Raw genomic sequence first — 22,880 nt, forward strand, 5'->3', positions numbered from 1 at the left:
CTCCCGAAGCAGCCAACTACATGGCCGTTCCTGCACGGACTGATAACTGTCACGGGGGGAGGGGGGCTGTTTGGTCTCCCGATTGTATCGCAGTCTTATGTCTGATATCCCTTGGGAGGTTGATGCGTCTAGACAGCGCTGGGCTCTTGGTAGGGAGATTGAAGACAACTGGTGCTATGTGATGACTCAAACCCAAAACGCCTCTCTGAATTCTAAGTTTAAACGGATTTATTTTAATTTTGTGCCCAGATAGACAAGATAAACACTTTATTTTCGGTTTTCACCATTTACATCAAATAAAATAGTGTACAATTCGAAACACAAAAAAGTCACCCTTAACCTTGACAATACAGTTCAAAGCAGTAAAAAAGCATGTTAGAATTTACACTAAAAACCTCAAAAAAAAAGTTTTCTGACCATACGTTTGAAAGCCTGGATAATATACTCAGATAAATCGTTGCTGAAGCAAGCATCGGCACATGGCAAAATAAAAATCATACTCTCCGTGACATGCCTAATATTATTGGCACGAAATGTCGCCTCAACCACAGGTATCTCGGGTCTAAAAAGTTTTGAAAAATAAATAGTGATTTAAATCCTCATTAGCGCCGCTTCCGCAGATACAAAGCTTTGTATTGAACAGTCACGTCATCTGGGCCCTCAGTGGTAAGACATTCAAACACACCATTGCAATGATACGTCTTTGAACCAGAGCACGAATGACACTTAGCAAAAAATTCTCACAATCAATGCGACAAGCCCTCATTCAGCAGGTGGCCGAGTGAGCAAAGATATTCCATGCTATTTAGCCCCAAATCAAGTTCTCTCCTTCTGTCTTTCATAGACAATTGCCGTTTTGTAATCCGGCCTACTCCACCTCTCAGTTCATCAAAGACAATTCCCAATTTTTTGCACAAGATGGAACACTTCTTATACCAAGGGTAAATGTCATACGTGGCAGCATTTGCTAATTCTTCCCCCACATTCACAATATTAGGGTTTGCCACCGGGACCAAGTGCAGTTTACAAAAATACTCGAAGAACCTACATTGAGCCTGACCACCAATACTTGGAACCCCGGACTCCAACGCAAGGGTATATCCCATTGTGGAGGAGGCAATTGAGAGTCTAGGCATTAGGAAGTGTGTACAGAGCAGCAGACTCTGGGGTCATGTGGTAGGTAGATATGAGGTGTCTTGGTAGTTGTATGGGGAGGTATGTGTAGCAGGCTGCCTGTGAGCCAGAATAGATGGTTGTATCTCAGGAATCAGAGCAAGACCAGTCAGCGCCTGAGTATTCCTGAAAGGCTGATGCTAATGCATTTGCAATGAGCGGACTCTAACAACTCTTTGTACTTTTGTTCTAGAATTTTCTGCAAAGCCTTCGTCGGTTGCATCCACACAATTGGCATTCTCAAGCCAGCAGCTTCAAGCTCATCACATTCCAGAGGCCAAACTGGACCCAACAGGACCTGGGACCCTAACCTGGACAATGCCTGAATTCTCAGGGCACTCCCAATCCTCGGGGCCTTTCAACCTGAGCACTGACTCCAGCACAGCGATGAATGGAGGGGTGCACAAGACCAAAATGGGTCAGAGTCAGGAGCCTGATCCAGGAACATCCTCGCACAGACTGCAGCACCCACCTTGCACTTGGGAAAGGGCACTGCCAGCGACGGGGAAGAACCCAACCTCTCATGCGTTAACCACCAGGTGAGTTCTGCTATGACATCTGCCCTCAGACAGCACTCATTTCCCTAAAACAAGGTTTGCATTTTCATTATGCTTTTTCAGTAATGCTTGTCATTTTTTCACTCTGCTTACGTGGACTTTTTTCAGCTTTATTTACATGGCAACAGTTTCTCGGTTTAGACACCTGGTTCACTGAGGACAGTAAACCTGACACATGGCACAATTGCAAAGGAAGGCATTCATTTCTCAGAAACATTTATAAGGATGGAGAATAGGTAGTTTATGACATTTAAAGTGTTTTATAAAGCGACAGACAGAAACGCCTTGGAGAAGGCTGCCTGCAGCGTGTTACAGATTAAGGCTTTTGTCTGTTATGCATCCAGGTGGCAAGTATAACATGGATCAGCACGAAGAAGTAGACTTTGCGGAAGCAGCTTAGAAACTGCAATTACAATACATGCAAGGGAACTAGAACCCAATAACCCTTGAAGAAATGTACACGGAAGCTGAAAAACGCAACACGGAATGACTGGGACCAGAGCAAAGTGCATCAAATAGAAAACATACTAAAGAATCGGGCGCATGTGCAGACTGAGCCCGAGTTCAGGAAAAGGTTATGGTAGCACCAGTAATGACTTACACAATACAACGTGATCTTTGAGGCATTTTGGTGAAAGAGGATATACAAACAACGTGAGACATTAACCATCTCTGTTACCCTAAAAGTGGGACGTTTTCGTGTTTAGTTTGTGTCCATTGAAACTCATTTATTTTGGGGGGGCCTCGGGCTTCCAGTGCAGGGAGACCTTCTCCTATTTGTTTTTCTTTGTTTTCGTTTTGTAACACACCATCGTAAGAGGAGTGTTACGGGGTACATTATATCCCTCTTTCTCTGGCAACTTTTGTGTGCCTTTCTGATGTGCCTAAAATAGGCTGGTGGCAGTGAAACGGGATTTACAACTTTTTTAGTGCACTAACCTGCACCGTGTCTTTTTCTTGCGAAAAGGCCCTTTTGTGCACCGTATACTCAAAATGGCTTCCCATCGTGGTTCAAGCCCTGACCTTAAGCCATCTTGCTTTTTGCCCACATTCCTGCCCACTCAGGCTACAAATCACCACATGAGAGCATGCTTTTTCTGGGGTACTACTGGGAACTCCTGGGCAAGGACTTTATGTGACTGAACTGGTTGGTACTGTGATAGGGAATGCCTGGACCCAATTCACACTTCCCACCAGGTGATGTCTTGTTGCTGGGAAGTTGTGGGGTAAGCAGCTGCCCATCACTGGACAGGCTTACCCTGTTTGAATGGTGCAGATCCTAGACATTGGATGCACTTAGTGTCCCAGCCAGGCAGAAAGGTTCTGGCTGAGAAAAACCTATTAGTACGTACCACAGTGTGAGCTTGTTGAGGTTTGCCCGCTAGAAAGCACACACATTACTTGCAGTTAGTTTTGACACATAATAGATACATCATAGAGCAACAGAAATAGAGCAACAAATATATTAATGTTGAGGTTGTAGCTAGGGTACCGTTATAGGGCCTGTGTTTAGACGTAGTACACAAAGTTATGTTCTTTGGTGAGGTGCAAGGAAAGATCTGAAGTAGGTGGAAGATAGAGTTAGAAAGCTACTGTGGTAAGAGCGAGGTCAGCGTGTCAACATGGTAGGAGTGCCACCATATTGGATTTTAAAACCTAGTATACAATGAATAGAATGAAGGCTCTGATGTGGAGTGGCAACTCTGTTTACCTCAGTCCCCAGATCAATCCCTTTACCGTCCCCCAAGAGAGAAGCAGAGGTCAGAGGCACCCGCGGTGCACAGATAGACACCAATTGTATCCAGCGGCAGAGCCTGAAAGTGGTGTGAATGGAACATTAGCTCTGGGCAGGGCAGGTTCATGAGAATAGGGCACAAGGTTTTGTGATGCCAATAGGCCAGGTGAAGATTTAGAGCACTACTGCCCTAACCCAATGAGTGGTCACCCCATTTGAACTACAAGTAGACGACGAAAGACCTAAAGAGGCCTGGCGAGCAACTCTTACTGCGGTCCCGGTGGAGCACTGTCTGGATACTGATCTCAAAAGGCCCTCACTGGTGCCTCAATCCGTTGGACTCGTGGGACCAACCAGTTGACATTTTCTCAAGGTGTCTAAAGCCTGGAGTCTTCGGAAGTGTCCCTGGGACAACCGGTGGGCTGACGAACTCCATTTTGGGCTACTGTGCCAGAAGCGTTACTGTTTCGTGTTTTTGCCCAGAACTTCAGTGATATTGAGCTAGTCTCAAAAGTTAACTTTCTGCGAACTTTCAACGCTACAACATCAAAGGGTCCTGGACTGGAAGGGTTTCTTTGACAGTGACTGCTGAGACGCCTGCTGTCACAGTGCCCAGTGCCAATAGCTGGAAGTGTGGTAGAGTGCCTTACAAAGTTTGGCATCGGTGCCTGCTGCATATCTCCACTGGAAAGGGTTGCACTCGGCTCTTGCACCTGACCAGAACATTGCTTGCACCCACAACTCCTGGGCCTCTGCCACTGGAATAGATAGCAGGAAAACCTACCTCCAGCGACCCTCCTTCGACCTGCCAAATCAGAGTATGGGTGGGGAGTAGTTGCCATACTTTGCGGTACCCATATCTCCTCTTCTATAAAGTTTGTGAAGAACTTTGGTTTGTTTGAAACTACTTTGCTTTGGCAACACTTGTTGCAAAGGCCATCCAAAAGATATGAAAAATACTTTACTTACAAGTAAACTCCTTTGAAAGTCTTCCGGACTAATCTTCACATCCACAGGAACATTTTCCTAACTTTTTCCCAACTTACAAAAGTACAAGGCCCCATTGAACATAGGGTTGGACTTAACAAGTTAGGGTTCCTATTCCTGTGGACTGTTGGTGCAATTGTTAACTACTTACCATCCCTTTTAGGTGTTGGGCGGTGAACTGTACACTTTGCTCTAACTAACTGTGACTGCATATATGTTTTATATTTTTAGTATTGTGTGATAACATTACCTGCTTCATTAATTTTCCTAGTGTGTTTCTGGGCCTATAATAAATCTATTGTTTTTATACTTACTGTCCAAGTGTAATATTTCACTGTGTGGACTCATTGTGGACCACTGACCCCACTCACCTCTCCTGAGACTTAACCTTGACCACTCAATGCCACCTTAATTGGCTTGGCTAACCTCTGGGAGTTTCCCCTGTTCACTATAACCAGGGTGGCTTCCTAAACTCTGTCGCCCAGGCCAGAGTTTAGAAATCCATCTTAACAGGAACACCTACAGGGTTTTCCAGTCAATAAGTGCACCTGCATCATTCCCCACTGTGGGTGATAACCCCTGAAGCAAAATATCTTGCACTTATTGTTGACACATGAGGCAAAGAGCTCCACTTGCATGATGTTCAAGAGGTCGAAAGTATTGTCCAAGACCTCCTAGCAGAGCTGCCACTTATAGGAAACCAAGCCCTGCATCCTCATAGCATGCACTGCCACATTGTTGTCCAAGGGAGATGGGCTGCTGACAGAGATGCTGTTCATTAGGGCCAAAAACTAAAAGATTAATTGCCTTCCTGCACAAGGGGTGTATCCTCACAACATCACACTGGCTGAGGTAGTGCATGACCACTGTGTTTGTCTGGATCAGGACACTAACCCCTGATAGAAGGAAGAAAAGTGACCATTGCTAGCCAGACTACTCTGAACTCCTAAAGGTTTATGTTGGGCTTTGTCACCATTGGTACCAAAGCCACCTCACCGTGAGTTGTCCTAGATAATCCCCACTAGCCTGTTGGTGAAGTGTCAGTGATTATCATTGCCTGTGGTCAGGGTTGCCAAAAAGTAAGTCTTTCATGACGTTTTCTTGTCGGGCCCACGATAGGAGGTCCAGTGATACTCTAGTCAAGACCTGGAAAAGGTTGGATATGCAGATGGATAACTGTGACCACTGAGAACGAGGTGCATCTTGGATCGCCCTCATGCATAACCAAGCCTTGGGGACCAGAGAAAGACAGGCTGCCATGAGGGACAGGAGATGCAGGAAGGCTGAGGATGGGGATGAGAGACTCATCCAGGAAGGTGCTGGCCATCTGATGGACGTTTGACACCCTATCCTCCAGAGAGAAAGCTCCGCCTGAGTGGGTGTCTAGTCTCCATTAATGAACTTGAGGTGTTGTGCAGGTACTGCGTGGGATGTCTTTGAAAAAACAAGGGGGATGGCCAGGCTACACGGCTGGTGCAGTTTAGATGTTTTGATTCCAGCTCTGGAGAATGGGCCAGGAGGAGCCAGTCATACAGGTTGCAGGGAAACGTGGATCTTTTGCCCCTGAGATGAATGGCAACCCCTCCCAGCAGCTTGGTGAAGATCCACAGAATTGAAATAAGGCCAATAAGAAAGACCCTGAACTGGTAGTGAGTGTCCTGAATCATGAATCTCGGTCCTGCCTGTGCCGAGAATATATGGGCACATAAAGGTAAGTGTCGTAACTAGTCCTGGGATTGGAGGGCCTGTAGGATCCAGGTTAGATTGTCTGTTCTGAACTTTTCGTTTCAAATGTAAGTTGTTCAATAGCCTCAGATCCAAGATAGGATGCAAACCCCTGTCCCACTTTGGCACCCGAAAATAAGGGGAGTTATCAACTTGATGATGGCTGGTTTCTCCAAAAGAGAAGTGATCTTCTGCAGAAGCTGGTGATCCGTGAGCCCAGAGAAGGGAGGTGAAGGATGGTGCTTTAGAAACAGGAGGCAATATCCATTTGACACTACTTGCTCACACATGTGCTCACACATCGGAAGTAGTTTTCAACCACCCTTTACAATAAGACAGCCACTGCCCACTCTTCATCCCCACGGGAAAGTCTTTGGTGAAGTCCTCACTGAAGAGGTTTTGCTACGCTGGGGACTGCAGTGACTGAAGCTGAGGATCTGTGGTTTCTCTGCCCCCATCATTCCTCTTGCGGGGCAAATGTCTATGCGGATTGAGCCTGGCCTCCGCATTGGTGGGAAAGGGAAGTCTAGAAGTGTACATTACACCTCCTGAAAAGGCAAGCGATGCAGGTCGTTGCAGGGGAATACTGCTGTAGAGCATGAACCAAAGATCTGGATGTGTCTTTAGATTATTTGAACATCTCGAGGGATTGAGTAGCCTTCTGTCTGAAGAAGTCATCCCCGTCAAATGGCACCTCCAAATGCTTTGCCTGGATATCCTGAGCAAAACCAAATGTTCTTAGCCCCGAGTGCCCTTCTATCCTGATGAAGAGTAGGCTATGTCCAGTCCAGACTGTAGAGTCTGATGCACAATGTCCTCTACATGGGAGATAACGCCTTCTCTAATCTCTCCAGCCAGCATGTTTTGAGCCGCCTTTGCCACCACTTTTCACAGCCGGGAGAAGTACCTTAGTCAAAATGCATGTCCAGTTGACTGTCCATAGGCTAGGCTGTCATTTTAAAATCTTCCTGGCTGCATCCAACTTCCTGCTCTTTCTGTCAGTTGGGAGAGAGGAGAAAGTGGTTGTCTTAAGCACTGTAGCTACCTGAACTAACAGGCTTTCCAGGGTAGGGTGCACAGAGGAATCTGAAGGGGTTGACCTTTTTTTCTTTTCCAGCTCTTTTTGCACCGTAGGAATAGAGTAGAGTTTCTGCAAATCAACATCACTGTTCCAGAAATGGTTGGGGTGAAGGGTAGAAAAGTTACCTGTAGTGGACATTCATCCGGTATATCCATTAGCTTGTACCGTGTCACATATCTAGTTGGAGCTCCTAGCACCAAGTATCAATTTCCTTCCCTATGATTTTTTTCTGTAGGGTGTGTGATTCGGATGGACATGGGGAGCGGCTTGCATAAAGTCCAGCTCCCGCGAAGTGTAAAGCCCACTGGCATCACAGAAATCCACGGCTAATTCAGTCAGGGCTATCTTCTCCCAGTAAAATTCCTCTGGGAAATGTGCATATTCCTCCAAGGAAGGTTCCAGACCAAAAGGTATGTGGTCCCCTTCCTTGTGAAGATTTGTTCCATTCTTGAAATCAACTGAGGCCTGGCATCTGGAATAAAGTCTGGCACCAGGCCTGCACCAGAAGCACACAAATTACCTGAGATTGATGGTAAGGAATTCCAACTACCAATTTAGGGTTCTGTCATTTGGCCTTTCTTCAGTACGCAGGCTTTTTATTCTTGGCAGTGGTGGCAACTCGCCTCAGGGGGGGATTTATACTTATATTCCCTTACTTGAGTAAGAGCACACACCCCGGACCAGGCATTGGCACACGTATACCGTAACATGCATTCTGTTGCACCGTAGCCTCACAACACTACACTGGCTGAGGTAGTGCATGACCACTGTGTTGTTTGTCTGGATCAGGACACTAACCCCTGATAGAAGTAAGAAAAGTGACCAGGGCTAGCCAGACTACTCTGAGCTCCTAAAGGTTTATGTTGGGCTTTGTCACCGTTGGTACCAAAGCCACCTCACCGTGAGTTGTCCTAGATAATCCCCACTAGCCTGTCGGTGAAGTGTCAATGATTATCATTGCCTGTGGTCAGGGTTGCCAAGAAGTAAGTCTTTCATGACGTTTTCTTGTCGGGCCCACCATAGGAGGTCCTGTGATACTCTAGTCAAGACCTGGAAAAGGTCGGTTATGCAGATAGGGAACTGTGACCACTGAGAACGAGGTGCATCTTGGATCGCCCTCATGCATAACCGAGCCTTGGGAACCAGAGAAAGATAGGCTGCCCTGAGGGACAGGAGATGCAGGAAGGCTGAGGATGGGGATGAGAGACTCATTCAGGAAGGTGCTGCTCCCTAAACTTGAAGTCCACTGTTTGCCATCCGTGTCCTTCCTTTTTATTGGAGCGGTCTTGGTAACCCGCCTGGGCTGAGAACTCCCACACACCGAGGATGGCAAACATCCTACAGATGGTCTATGTCTTTCAGTCCCAGAAGCTTGTTCCAGCATCCACCTTTCTGCATCTTCTGGGCCTTGTGGCCGCCTGCATGTTGGTGTGCTGAAGACTCAGTTACACACAAAGTTGCTCTAGTGTCTACATCTGTGTCAGTGGTTTCAGTTGCAGGGCAACATGTTAGAACTGCTACACGTCTCATAAGAGGTATCCTGACATCTCCTGGGGTGGGCTCTGCCAGGTAACTTGCTGAAAGGGGAGTTACTTCAACAACCTAATCATAGAGGCCTCTCTGAAGGTCTGGGGGAGCTTACCTATTGGATCTGACAGTGAGCAACCTTTGGTCCCAGAAGGAAGCCCAGAAACACAAATTTGTAGGAGCTGTTAGCTATCAGGCTGGCCTTAATTGCCTTCATCCCCTCTGTGAGGGGCACATGTCTACTGGTCCTGATGGACAGCACATTGATCATACATTAGCTTATCAAGCAAGGTGGTATAAGGTCTGTGCCCCTGGGAAGAAAAGCAATGTGACTGTGGCCCTGGAGTCTGGAAAAACACATTTCTCTGGCAGCGTCTCATCTAGCCGAACAGGTAACATTGTGGATACATTGAAAAGGCAGACTTTTACCTCCCATAATTGCAATGCATAAAATAAACAGCATCGCATAACAATTTGCTATGCAATTTTGTAGATTTTCTAATTAAACTGACACTTGTGTAGCACATCTTGACATTTAAATTACTCTGTTCAATTAAAGCACAGCTCACCCTGAATTTCACTCTTGCCCTCAGGGGTCTCCCTTGGGGGTCTCTATGCCCTCTTTTGCCTGTTCACTGCAAGTTCAAAGGGGCTAGTGGAGAGAGAGAATGCAACAGTAATCTCCTCCACTTTTAAAAGTGCTAATGTCCCAATCGGCTACTGGGGTTCTGGGATGGCGAGGAGTAGTGAGTGAGTGCCCTCTGTGGGGCAATAAAGATCACCCCGAAATTCGTAAGCAGAGCTTCGCAAGGAGGTAAAAACTGAAACACATTTGTTTGCTGAACAATGTGAATTTTGAGAAACGCTTAATGTCCTTTGAACTGCTCCAACAACGGCTTTCACTATCAGCATATGATAGTGTCTTGTATACTGTGAAGGCATCATGAAGGAGGACTCAAACAACAGATTCAAAGTGCAAGATAAACACTTTTATTAACTTAAATGTCAGGATGGAAAAAAAGCCTAACTTGCCCTATGCTAAGTGGGATTTCCCTACCTAAAGAAAACTAAGGAAAGTGAGTCAAAGTTCAACTGAAGAATCTGTCTGTGTCCAAAACCTATACTTGCCCTGACAACTAAATCTATTCACTGTGTAGGGATGTCAGCAACCAAAAAGAAAAATGTGTTTAACACATAGTTTTGAGCTTCCTCCAGCTCACAACTTCCTTTTAGCTTCCTTCCTAAAGTATGAAACAGTTCCACAAAAAGTCTCAAAACTACCTTCCATGGACTAAAGAGGAAATAGTCTGAATCAGGACCCTGGGTTCCCTTCCCCAAGTTTTCAGTAACAGTTCAAAAAGCAAGATATCCTTGTTAAAGTTCCAAAGATCAAGTTTAAAATATCAGTTCCTTTTAATGTGTATCTTTCACACAAGTTGTCAAAGTTTCACTGTAAATTAAGCTGCAACACCTTGGTTCCTTAAAGTCGCATTCAATTTATAACTCAACCCGCTATGGTTTTAGTTTTTCATGAAAGTTGTATTCATTCCAGTCTTGTAATATCCCATAAATTGTTTGGATGGGAGGTTCTGTTCCCTGTCTGGATTCACAGCGTCTCACTTCTGATTGGTTACAAATTTTTGATTCACTTTGTAATTCAATAATCATGAGTTTTGCTTATTATTCCTTTGCGCGTTAGCTACTGTTCTAGAAGTGTTTGTTTCCCTTTAATCGGATTTCCCAGTGCTCTGAGACCTCCATAAACGTGTTTCTTGCCACACACAACCATTCCGACACAAAGCATTCTCAGCTTTTCCCGTTCTTCAGTAATTAACAAGAAAACGTGCTTATTCAAGGCACACAACAACTCTGATACAAAGTATTCACTGCATAATAGAGTTCACACACTCGCGCACCGGGCTTCCCATTCATTAAAAACTCACTGGTCGCTTTCCCAATTCTTATTGCAGTGCAGATCACACAGCCTTCTGCTCACAGCCTTGTTGCAGCCTTCCTGCATGGCTCCCCTCACCGTGCTGAGCCAGCTCCAGGTAGTCCCAGCTCCCCTGCCACGCTTCCATGGACTGCCTCTCTCCTTGGTCCCAAGCACCTCAGTGTCCCACTCCTGCTGCTTGCACCAGCCTCCTTGATGCTTCTCCTGTTGCACTCCCAGTTGCTCCTCCAGACACTTTATTTTCCACTGGGCAGGTCTCCTTTTATACACCTGCAGCCCCTTGACATTAGCCCTGCCTGACCACAATCAAGGTGACATGCCTGACCGTCACAGATTCGAGCAAGCATCTTCCTCGTCCCAGTACCAGAGTGCTCAAAGAGCATAGTCTTCACTGCTCTTAGTTGCTTGTTCTTCTTCCCAGTACTATCGGGGTTTAAAGGTGGGGAAATAAGGTGAGATGACTCACAATAACCTCTAAAGGTCAGGGAAGGGTTGGGTTCATCATCAGTAGGGAAAGAGGGATACCATGTCTCGCCTTCAGGCCCCCCTTATTCTTTCTCACCCTCCTTCTGGGTTTTCAAAGCTTGTCATTTCTCCTGATGTTATTTTGACCACAGGGAATGGGGTAACAATATCCTACAAAGGTTTCTGGGACCAAGGGCTGATCACGAAATGAAAAGGGAAAATACAGCGTCTCATCTGAGGACACCACATTTCCAATCCACAAGACCCCTCCACCCAGGCGATCCTCCCTCACTTCTCTGTCCCCAGGGTCGGGATCCAAGAGCGATGGCCTTTCCCTGGCCACCTGGGCAGAGGATTCCAGGGGAATAGATGTGAGGACGCCCTCAGGTTTCTCACAATACACAGGTCAAACATGCTATAGTCATGCAATTCCTGGGTGGGTATGATTTCCGGCACAATCCCTGATAGAGGCCAACATCAACAATGAGCCGATCCCTAAAAGGGCTATTTCGTCACTATCAAGTTATCCTCAACTTCCAGGTTCATTCCTTCTTAAAGCTTAAGCAGAAATAGGAAGATGTGGTTACACTGGAACTGGAAGATTGGCAGGAAGCCTTGATGGCCCTGCTTGAGACAACCTTCTCAGCTCAACTTACGCTAGTCCAAATGAAAAATCTTCCTTTGGTTTACTATGCATGTGATTTTCTCTTTAAATGTGGTTGGCCATGACGCCGGACTGTTTCCGCTGTCGAGCCTCCAAGTACACTTTTTACCATAAAAGTATTAATATCAAAGGAATCAGGATGTGAGATCACAACTATAATGTTTTGGATCAATTTATTTAATCTCAAAACAGTTTTTTCACACAAGTATTTACATTTCTTTCGATAAGCACGAAAGTAACACGGACAGGTTTTGTATTATAACAATGGGGGGTACATCTGATTATGGAGGTAAAGTTCCCAAAAAGGTGCACATGTGGATACAACAATTGGGTAAATCAATCAGAATTTGAGAGAGTGCTGCCCAGGACTACTCTTAGTCCAAGGGTGTTTAACAGACAGTGTACACAACACTATATATAAACATACAACGGGGGTCAAATAGTTGTGTCATGGATCATCGACACTGTAGTGTTTCGGCCAGCAGGGGCTTTTTTTGAACATGTTAGTGTGGTGGCCTTCATCAGGAGAGACTTGAAGTGTAGTTCTGTCCGTGAGTGTTATCTGTGGGGGAAAGGATAGATGTGAGGATCTCAGTGGTATATTGTTCATCATTTAAAGTTACTTACTAGTGGCTGAATAATGCCTAGAACATACACATTTGTGTGTATTTAAGTACAGCTTACCGTCAACTGAGGGTTCGGTGGTGTGGCTGTGCCTAGAAGTCCCTCATGACATCATGGAGGGAACTGTAGTGTTCAATATACTGGAGCGAGTCAACCTGGGGTTCCTGGATCCAAGGATTGCAACAGGAACCATAAATGCCTATTAATGGCCCTTTTGAGGTCTCAGATCTGTATAATGGCAAGACAAAGCTATGTCTAAATATCATCTCCCATGAAAGACTATGAGAACAGCATGGCATAAAGAGCTGTGGTATACTGGCATGCTGGTGACGTGAACAGAAAGGTCAAAGCATTGGTCATGCGTGATGGTAATGCCTGATGCTCTTGGTGTGCAAGGAGGCTGTGAAGTCTGCTGGAGATGCACATAATGTTGTTTCTAATTGCTTGTGATGGTGCTATAACGAGTGACCGCCATGCTAAAAGGCAGCTGGAAAAGCACATAATGGTATTTTTACTTTAAAAAAAGCATGTGATGGTACTATAATGAGTAATCGCCATGCCAGAAGTCGGCTGGATATCGGGACATAATGGGTACTAGTCTCTGAATACACCTCCAGTGAGCGTATGACTTAACTAAGTACCCAGTGAGGTGCAGGCCCCTGGTGGTAGGATCGGCATCTAGTGTGGCTGCCACTTACTTGGCTGGTGCTGTAGACGAAGCGATCTCTGCTGCGGTCACGGCGAGTTGAAAGGTTGCCGTGGTGATCGGGGTAAAGTCAATGCTTAACCCTGTCCTCTGGGTCAAGTAGCGTATGGTGAGAGGTCTCGTGGACCAATAGAAATGGAGGTGTGCGCGTCCGGTGACGTGTTGGCACAATGAGAACGAAGCCGGGCTGGCTCCGCCAATTGTAGTGGAGAAAATGCTGTGTCCCGCGCTTAGGTGACGGTGGTGGGTGTTGTGGGCCAATCGGAGTGGAGGTGTGCGCGTCGGCTGGCGTGCTACCTCAACACAAGTGAAACCAGGCTTGATAGGCTCGCGGCTCTGCCAATAGTCGCAGAGCTGGTGTGCACGAGTCTGGGACATGCGCTGTGTATCATGGGAGATGTGGTGCGAGCCATGATTAAATACACGGTATCTTGTAGTGGGGACTACATGTGCGCAAGGAGGGGGTCACTCTTGCAACTGGTGTGTGATGCACTTGGGATCGAGTACCACATGGGGGAAAACAAGCATAGTACATATACATGGTAATACAGCAATCAAATTCGAAATGTAATATGAAGAATAAACCTGTATTGTAGTTAATTGACCGGGTCTATCTAGTCACATAACATGCTGAGTTCTATCCTTCTAAACATGTCTTGTATTATAATGGCACATGCCCAAAGCCTAGGTAGAAGTATAACATCTAGACATACATTTTGTAATGGAGATGGTACAACTATGTATATACAATGCTAGAGATATAGCGTAACATATTATATTGTGTGGTTGATTGTGGACAGGGAATACCTCCAAGTACTCTATATCCAGTTCCGTCATTAAGGCCGAAGCATCTTGATGTTTTTTGATGCAAGTTGGCCGTAGTGTAAAATGAGGGGGAACCTAGTTGCGTTCATATTGGAATTGCCACCGATTCAAGACAAAAAAAGACATAGGGTAATAATGAACGGAAGGTGGATGGACCCAAGTGGATAAGGTTAGTTCCAAAAATGCTTCCACTCGACTGTGATATTCGGTCCGTTCTTTACGGTATCAAGTTTGTGGACCCATTTCTGTTCGAGTCTGGTTAGAGCTAGGTTGATGTCCCCTCCTCGTTTTTGCGGAATTAGTTGCTGTGGGATGGTCCACGAAAATTGCTCATGGGTTTGTCCTTTTTTGGTGAAGTGCTCCACAAGTGGTTTGTCTTGTACAGCATTTTCTATGCACAATCTGTGTTCATTGATCCTTTGTTTGATGGGCCTGATTGTCTTGCCAATGTATATAAGGTTGCAGGGACATCTGATGACGCAGATGACATGTTTGCTTTCACAGTTGGTGTGGTTTCTCATTGTCCAGTTGAAGTCCTTATAGCTGAAGGTTTTACTGGTTTCGGTGTACCTGCATGCCACGCAGCATCCGCAGCTGTAGTGTCCCACGATGGGGGGTAAGTTCCATAGTGTTGGTTGGACTTTTTCTGGTTCCAGGAAGGTGTGTACCAAGGTGTCTCTTAAATTTTTGTTTTTTCTGAACGCAAAAAGTTTTTTTGGGACAAGCTTCCTTTGTTCTTGATAAGGTGCCAGTATTTATTGATTGCTGAAATTGACTATACGGAAGGTTATATTTGAGTCCTTGGGGATGTCAACTTGCAAAGTGAAGGAGGCTGTTTATGATCAATTTCTCCATATACGTAGAAACTGTACTGAAAAAGAGAAATTTGAACACCACGCCAAACAATTGCAAACTCGTCTAACTGAAAGAGGTTACCCAAAAAAATCAATCAAATCGGCCAAGAAAAGAGCAGCAAACACAGACCGCACCATTTGTCTAACAGCCAAAACCAAGGATCCCATAGACAGGACTGATTGATTTACCCAATTGTTGTGTCCACATGTGCACCTTTTTGGGAACTTTGCCTCCATAATCAAGAGGTTGGTACCCAGATGTACCCGCCCATTGTCAGAATACAAATCCTGTCCGTGTTACTTTCGTACTTATCGAAAGAAATGTAAATACTTAACATTTTGTGTGAAAATAACAGTTTTGAGATTAAATGTATCCAAAACATTATAGCTGTATGGTGATCTCACATCCTGATTCCTTTGATATTAATACTTTTACCCTCCTGGGTATATCAGGACTCGGCCAGGCGGCAAAGGTTCTTCAGCAAAGACTTCAAAGTGAGCAGTAGCCATTTGGACTTCCTCCTCAGGAGTGAAGGCTAAGGAGACTGTGCTGATCCCTGTAGGTTTACCCTTACATTTTGGATCTCCTTTGATATGGTCAGTTGCCTTACATCTGAACTTCTCCTTGCAGGGCAAATGATCGGTCAATCATGTGCATCATACAATATATACGGGACGCTACCCTGTGCGACTGGAGCCAATTGCACAGAGATTTGCACTGAAAACCCGTTTTCAATTTTTTTTTATATCATATCTATTTATTTGTGTCCATTCATGCAGCTAACCTTTACATTTTACAGACACCCATCGCACCAATGTCTCACATCAGCAGAACACACAAATGCAGTATTTTTGCACATTTTATGTCTTGTGTACAAAACGTCTATTGACATTCAAAATATTTGTACAAAATTGCTAATCAAGAAATTTTGAATGAGCAAACTCTGCTAATTGGGTTTTGAAAATAAATTCATACCTTGAAGTGGGAACTCTGTCAGGAAGTTCTAGAAGAGATCGTTTACCATTTGGGCCTCCTTAGGTGGACGATGACAGTCGAATGGCCATTTTCACCTACACATTGATTTTGATCACGCAGGACTGGGCTCAGAGAACGTGATATCTGGAGTTGCTGGACATGACCATCTGCCCTCTTCTACTGTCAAGAGTGTATCTGCTCTACCAGTCAGAAGAGTGGGTCATCCATTTTAACCTCAACAGTCAGAAGCTTGGCTGCTGTGATGCAAGGAGGATGATTGGAATTTGTTGGGCTACTTTCTGGATGTGCTCCTCTCAGCTCGTACGGCCGCTCCCAAGTTTATTTATGTCTGCAGATGGCGTACGTTGTTGGCTTGTGGTCATTCTCCTAATGGGAATATCAAGGTTAGTCAAGTATGCTGAAGAGGCGCCAGGGGAAGGGATTCATTCCCCCAGTATAAAAAGTTGACTGTACAAAATGCTGGAGTTAAAAGCCAGGGGAAGGTTGTCATTCCCCCTTGCATTTGTGTTTAAGAGGACATTTTGTGGGAACATCATACATATACCAGGAAATGGGAGTCATTCTTGTGGGGCGACAACTTTCTGTGAGAGTGCTCCAGGCCAGGGGAAAGGAGTCACCCCCAACCCCGCCCCTGGTATTGTCTTAGCAAGAAAACATTGAGAGAACACTACCCATACACCAGGAGAAGGGAGTCCTTCTCCTGGACAAAGAATGTTATGTTGGACAATATTAGTTTAAGTTGTAGTGTAAGGGTTAGAAACAGGTTTTAACACAGCACAATGGATTTTCATTTGGACAGACATTCTGACAGTTCCTTGAGATTTAGTTTGAGACAGGGAAACCCTTCGTAGAGATGGGGGTTGTGAGGGTGTCTTTTTCATGAATAAATGTCTTTAACCACAAATATGCCACCTTTGTGTCAGCTTCCTTCTTCGAGCCCCTTACAGTATCTCTGGTAATGTTCTTTCTGATGAATGTTCCTCCCACAGATACCTCATTGTGCTCGCAACCTGACCCTCCTGGCCGATAGCTAGTACACCTCGAAGGTTCGGCTGTGGTCTTACAGAAACAGAGGGAAAAAGTGGATCAGAGGTCAGCATATATTGGGGCTTGGTGCCTCAATATATACGGACCACAATGTCATATTTGGCACAGGGTGTGTAGAGGCATCGAGCAGAGCTGCACTGCTCCCCCTGGTGGAGGAAAGGTTTCCGAAAAATCAGTTGCACCGGACATGGAATATATGTCATAGATGAAGAATCTGTAGGAGGAACATCCTTCAGAAAGAACATTACCAGAGGTAATTTGTTCTACAGCTCAGACGCTGAGAGAGCTTTGATCTCACCAATACCTCTGACTGATGTAATTTCCAACAGGCATGATGCCTGTCATCCGCCTAACCTAATATCTCCTGGAAAGGTTTATGTGCCATTGCAAACAGGAGTGAATTCTGGTCCAACACAGTGGGCCGCATTACGAGTTTGGAGGTAGCCTAATACAGGCAGGCTACCTCCAAACTTACATAAAAATCCGGCACCCGCGAATGGCCAATTACCAGGTCATGCCGAGTTTGGCGGACCCGGTAATTGCCCATTCTCGGGTGCCGGTAATAACGGACTCCCCATCCCCATTCGGCCCCATAGGGTTGAATGGGGAGGGTGGTAGCACCGGTACCGTTAATAACGGTACCGATGCTACCATCATGTTCTGCTCGCGGGTGCCGGTACGGCCACCAGGTCAGACCTGTTGACTGCAAGGGCACCCGCGAGCAGAACTTGTTTCCTTACCGCCATACTTGTAATGAGGCCCAGTGTGTGGAGTTTTCAATGGCGGAAACATGCATAACAGACTTCCAAAATGACGCTGAATAAATGGATTTAAAATGAAACGTCAGAGGAATTCCTACACGCCTCTTTTGCTGCAATGTATGTGTGACAGGAATCTACCTGCATGTCCCAGAATGCACGATATGGGTGATAAAGTCGTAAGTGAAATGTTTGAGGGAGAAAAGACAATGTTATTTTACTGAAAATAACTTTCGGTTTTTTCTCCCCATAAGATTTCAGAATATGCCATTAACCCCCACACCCTTACTTACCTGTGGACGGCACACCTCCTTGTCTCCAGCATCCCTCTGCAATGTCGGTTCCCTTCACTTGAGTTTATGGGAACTGGCGCCACAGGGTCCACTTTGCTTTTCTTGTTTTCTAAAAAAAATACTTTGAGTTGGGAGCGGGGGACAGCCCAGCAACCACTGCTCACATTACAGTGAAGAAGGGTACGGGGGGACACCCCCGCAGCCCTTCTTCACTGTAATGTTTTGTATGGCATATTTGTTTGAATTTTTAGGCTATACAAGATTTTCCCATAGCCCAAGTTCAGTCAAATACGCCATACGTTTTTTTGTGTGGACTTTTTGGGTGTTACCCTTCTTAATACACCAGTGGAAAAGTCCAAGCCTTGATGAGTCGGTATCTCGAGAAACACTGCGCGAAAAATATTTCTGTCTGGGTGTTAGGGAGAATTCTCTGTTTAGGCTGAATTTCCTAACCTAGTGAGACCCCCGGCAGCTTTGCTGGATTTTTGGGGTTTATTTTTTTCTCCTGCCAAGAGTGAGACTCTTTCACCCTCACTCTTGGGCATGATTTGAGTGTGTTTCTTTGAATCTAGATGTGTTTAATGGGCTATGGGGTCTTTTACTCCATAGGGCTTCATGTGTTTTTGTGATGTATGTTACACAGCACCCTCCGTGCAGTAACACAGGGGTGTCATAGTGACCCCCCAGTATAGACTCCATACCCTGGGACTGACTACTGTCTCCCAGAGCATGTAAAGTCACCATTGACTTTACTAGTCTTAAATTCTGAACAGAACCAGTACAAACCATCATATTGTGGATGTACTGGCTGGGGTAATTCAATTGCCCCGGGGTCTGTTAGTCGAGGGGGCACGTCTCCGTCCCCCATGATGGAGTTTTGGCTGGTGGCAGTGGATACTACTTTTTATATTCAACCGTGAATATTTTCCTATGGGATTTCCCATTATTTTAGGCTACTATCTTTATTTAATTATTTACGGTAGCCTCGAACATACCGCCAGTTTATTTAATTAATATTAATTCTCCGGTTGGTGTTTTTTGCCAAAACTTGATTCTAAAATGGCGTTTGTGTTCTCTTCTGTGACTCCAACCCAAGTCGAGCCCTTTGTTCCACTTTTTGGCGGGCTTCTCCACAGAAGCCCTCCAAAGTGGTTCCCATATTTCTAGGATACTTAGGATGGGTGGAGGGAAATTTAGGTACCCTGGACTGAGTTGCCTAGGCAACTCAAGTCGCACTCCATCCTGATTGGCCCAAGTGGTGAGCCGGCCGGCTCACCACTTAGCATGTTTGAGTGACAGCTAGGCTGAGTGAATGGGGGTTTTCTGCATAAAAGCAGGGCTTTGGGGACTGGAACTTCAGAAGACGCCACAGGACCTAAGAATCCGACGAGGGAGAAGCTGAGCCGACCTGCCACGACACCACCACCGGTGGAGCCCTGCTGGACTGCCTCACCACTTTTCCCAACGACAGAGGAGATCTCCCGCCGGAGAGTCTTCTTCCTTTGACTGGTGGGGATAACCAGTTTCACCGTCTTTTCGCTTTCCCGACGTACCTCGTGGCCGCCTTGCCCGTGCCAAGCACCCCGGCAACCGGGATACCATGTTTTACCACGACCGCGAAACAAAGGTACCACCTTTAACCGAGAAACTCCGCGGCTGGTTTCTTCCCTGGTAGTGCAACGACCTTCATCTTTCCGCCAAGTCGAGATCTTCTCTTCCCCTGGACGACAACGCAACTTGCACCCACTACCAGGAACAACTGCCACCGCTGGAGGATCCTTCCCACTTAAGGTACCGTGTCCCACCTGGCTTCCCTTGCTACCGACTGTACGGGGTAGATTTAGCCCCTGGCTTTCGAACCTGGGTTAGTCTGGGACACCCTGGCTAAACTTTCTTAAAGCCTCTCTAAACCCTTTTTGAACCCTCTGCAAGACGTTCTAAGCATAGTGTAACTGTGTGATCTTGGGCGCATTTGTGCTCTGCTCTCTCTAAGAGTGGGCCCAGCCTTTGGACTTTGGCTCACCAGTGACTTTTTTCTCTTCTGCCTTGCTAACAGTGTTCCTGAATCTTAGAGAGGTGTACCTTTTCATATTCTGTCTTCCCCCCCCTTCTCACAAACTTATTGGAGTACAATCTAGTTAAGCGCTCACCTCTGTATGAAAATAAGTGGTGTTTTACTGTGATTTATCTGATCAGGGAAAAGGGGTGTATATATTACAATAGTGACTGTGTTTAGAATATTTTACAATAAGAGTGCTGGAGTGTTTCAACTGTGTGTTTTTTAAATAAATAATTATATACTTTGTTACCAAAGCTCTGGTCAGTGTTTGCTTGTATTATTGTATCTAAGTGCCCATTGTGTATACTTTGCATACTGCCTAACTCTTCTTGAGGGAAGTCTGACTGCTCAGCCACAGCTACCAGGCACATCTGGGTGGTACAGACTGCTACCAAGTGGGTTTACTGCCAACACCTGTAGTCTTAAATCCTTTGCAGTGGTCCCTAAGGGAACTGCACAGGTTTCTGCCTAACACTGGGGCATATCCAGATTGATACGCGTATATTAGCTTGTATATTGTAGGCTTAAGCCTGTTGGCTTGCAATGCTGTCAATATTTTGCTATCCTAATTAAGTAGTGACGGGTCTGCAAGATCCACAATCAATGACTGGCTTGTTTGGCTTCAATAAGGTACAATAATGGACTCTCACAGCGACCCTGGTAGCATGTCTGTCTTCAGCTCCTCATTCAGCATTGCTAGCATCGGGGTAATATTTCTGTCATGAACTCTATATAGAATTCACTAGTTAACCCACCTGCCCCCGAGGCCTTACCGGTCGGCAACCCTCTAAGGGTGGCTTCAAGTTCCTCTATGGTTATGGGGGCCTCTATCTTGCTACTACCACATCCAATTTGGGGAGCATGATCTGTGCAAGTGCCTCTTCTATATCTGCTGACTGGGTGTCTGATGTCTCTGCATATAGCCCCATGTAATACTCTTGGAAGTGCTTGTTTATGCCTGCCTGTGTTCTAACCAGCTCCCCATTTCTGCCCGTAATCTCCCATATCATATCCCTTTTAACCTCACCAACATGTGTCCCAGTTTGTCTCCTTCGGCATGCTGCCTCTCTACATATTTCTTGTATCTCAACTTGCCCAGTCTATCTCAATGTTCCAAACATTCCTATTGCAGGCGAATAACTTCTTGTGCCCTGTCTTGAGGCGTGTTGCCAGTACTATCCATAACTGCTAATTTGACTCCTGCTTTGCTTTATGTAAGTCCCTTTCTATACTGGCTTCCATTCCTCTCGTTTTGGCTATCGTCATCCCTCTGATCACAACTTTAAAGGCTTCCCATAACTTACCAGCCGATTCCACACGCTGTGTTGTTTTTAAAGTAATCCTTCACTCCATCTTGCATGTGCTCCCGGAAACATCAGATCTCTAAGGGATTCCCTCCTAAGCCTCCAGGTCGGGATTCTTGCTCGGGGGGATTGAGAGTGAGGGGAGTTCCGCCAAGTCACTACTAGGGGTGCATGATCCGATAGCACCCGCCCTTTGTATTCCCGCCATTGTGAATTTGCTTAGCATCTCTTCCCCAGTAAAGACATAGTCTAGTCTAGTGTATAAATCATTGTGTACTGTGTAATGGGAGTACCCTCGGGCTTGCGGATGCTGGTCCCTCCATATAACAGACAGCTTAAATGCTTGCAGTAATGTATTCAAGGCTTTAGCCGCAGGAACCCATATTAACCGCCTTAACATCTGATCTGTCTAATGCCGAATTCAACGTGCAATCAAAATCCCCTCCCCACACTAATGTGCCATCTCTATATGTCCATATCTGTGGGTACAGCGATCAGAAGTAGGCCGCTGTGTCGTGGTTTGGAGCGTAGGTATTGACAATGCAAGAGTTCTCCATGTTCTATCCTCCACTGTACTATGATCATCCTCCCTCCATCGTCTCTAAAGGCCTTGAGGACTTTAAACAGCACAGCCAGAGCAACCCATATTAGGACTCCCCTCGCATACGCAGAATATGATGTGCCCACTGTCACACCACTCTATTTTCTAGCCAATACAGTTCATTTTTCCTTTGTGAGGTGCATTTCCTGGAGAAGTGCTGTGTCAATCCTCTGGTGCTGCAAATAGGCCATTATCCTATTCCATTTAATTTATTCAGCCATCTGATGTTCCACAAGGCACTTTTAAGTTTCCCCATCATACTCTGTCCTTCCTGCATGTCTCGGTAGTCCGTTATACATAGTATGTGTTTCTTGTATGGATCCATAGACTAACCCCCAACTAACTACCCCAAATCCCTAACCCTCCCACCTCCCAACAATTGCCCAGCTCAACTCCTTGTGCTCAGGTATCCCTGCTACTCATCCTCCCTCCAGTTACTTGTCCTTGTGTTGGGGTGCAGCAGGTGGATACTTAACCGCTAGTATTTGTAACCAAATCCACTCTTCGGTGAAGAACAATTCCTCGCAGTGCGTTCCTGGATGGGAACCCTCTGCCAGCCCCTGCTCTTCACAACTTTGGTAGTGCCTGAGATATGTACAGAAGCAACCACAAAACCTTTGCTTCCGGCCGCAGTTGGCATACATAGTCCGGCATCTTCCTCCATGTTTCTTCGTGGGTTTCTAGCGTGTGCCTCCTACATCTACCGATGGTTCGGTCCCTCCCAATGGCATATTTTGCGTATCCATCCATTTATGGTCCTCATCCGGAGTATCAAAGAAAGTGGCTCTTCCTCCATTTATTACCTTCAGTCGTGCCGTGGACTGCAGCATGTATTTGATGCTCGCTTCACGCATCCTCCTCTTCACTGATGTAAAATTCATCCTCTGTCTTTGCACCTGCATGGTGTAATCCGGATATGCAGTAATAATTGCTGATGCGTGCTG

General features: G+C 45.8%; 1 protein-coding gene across 3 annotated transcripts in view; it reads left to right on the plus strand.

Annotated features, from left to right (window-relative positions):
• The window catches only part of CASKIN2 (CASK interacting protein 2), a 545,439-nt gene that overhangs the window by 445,799 nt on the left and 76,760 nt on the right, over positions 1-22,880 (plus strand). For all 3 annotated transcript variants that reach the window (XM_069654797.1, XM_069654799.1, XM_069654800.1), the window contains one exon: positions 1,367-1,712. In XM_069654797.1, the coding sequence (XP_069510898.1) occupies positions 1,367-1,712 (346 nt within the window). The remainder of the gene's footprint in view (positions 1-1,366; positions 1,713-22,880) is intronic.

Source organism: Ambystoma mexicanum, chromosome 3q (genome assembly GCF_040938575.1).
Source record: "Ambystoma mexicanum isolate Mex_15411 chromosome 3q, UKY_AmexF1_1, whole genome shotgun sequence".
Lineage (NCBI taxonomy): Eukaryota > Metazoa > Chordata > Amphibia > Caudata > Ambystomatidae > Ambystoma > Ambystoma mexicanum.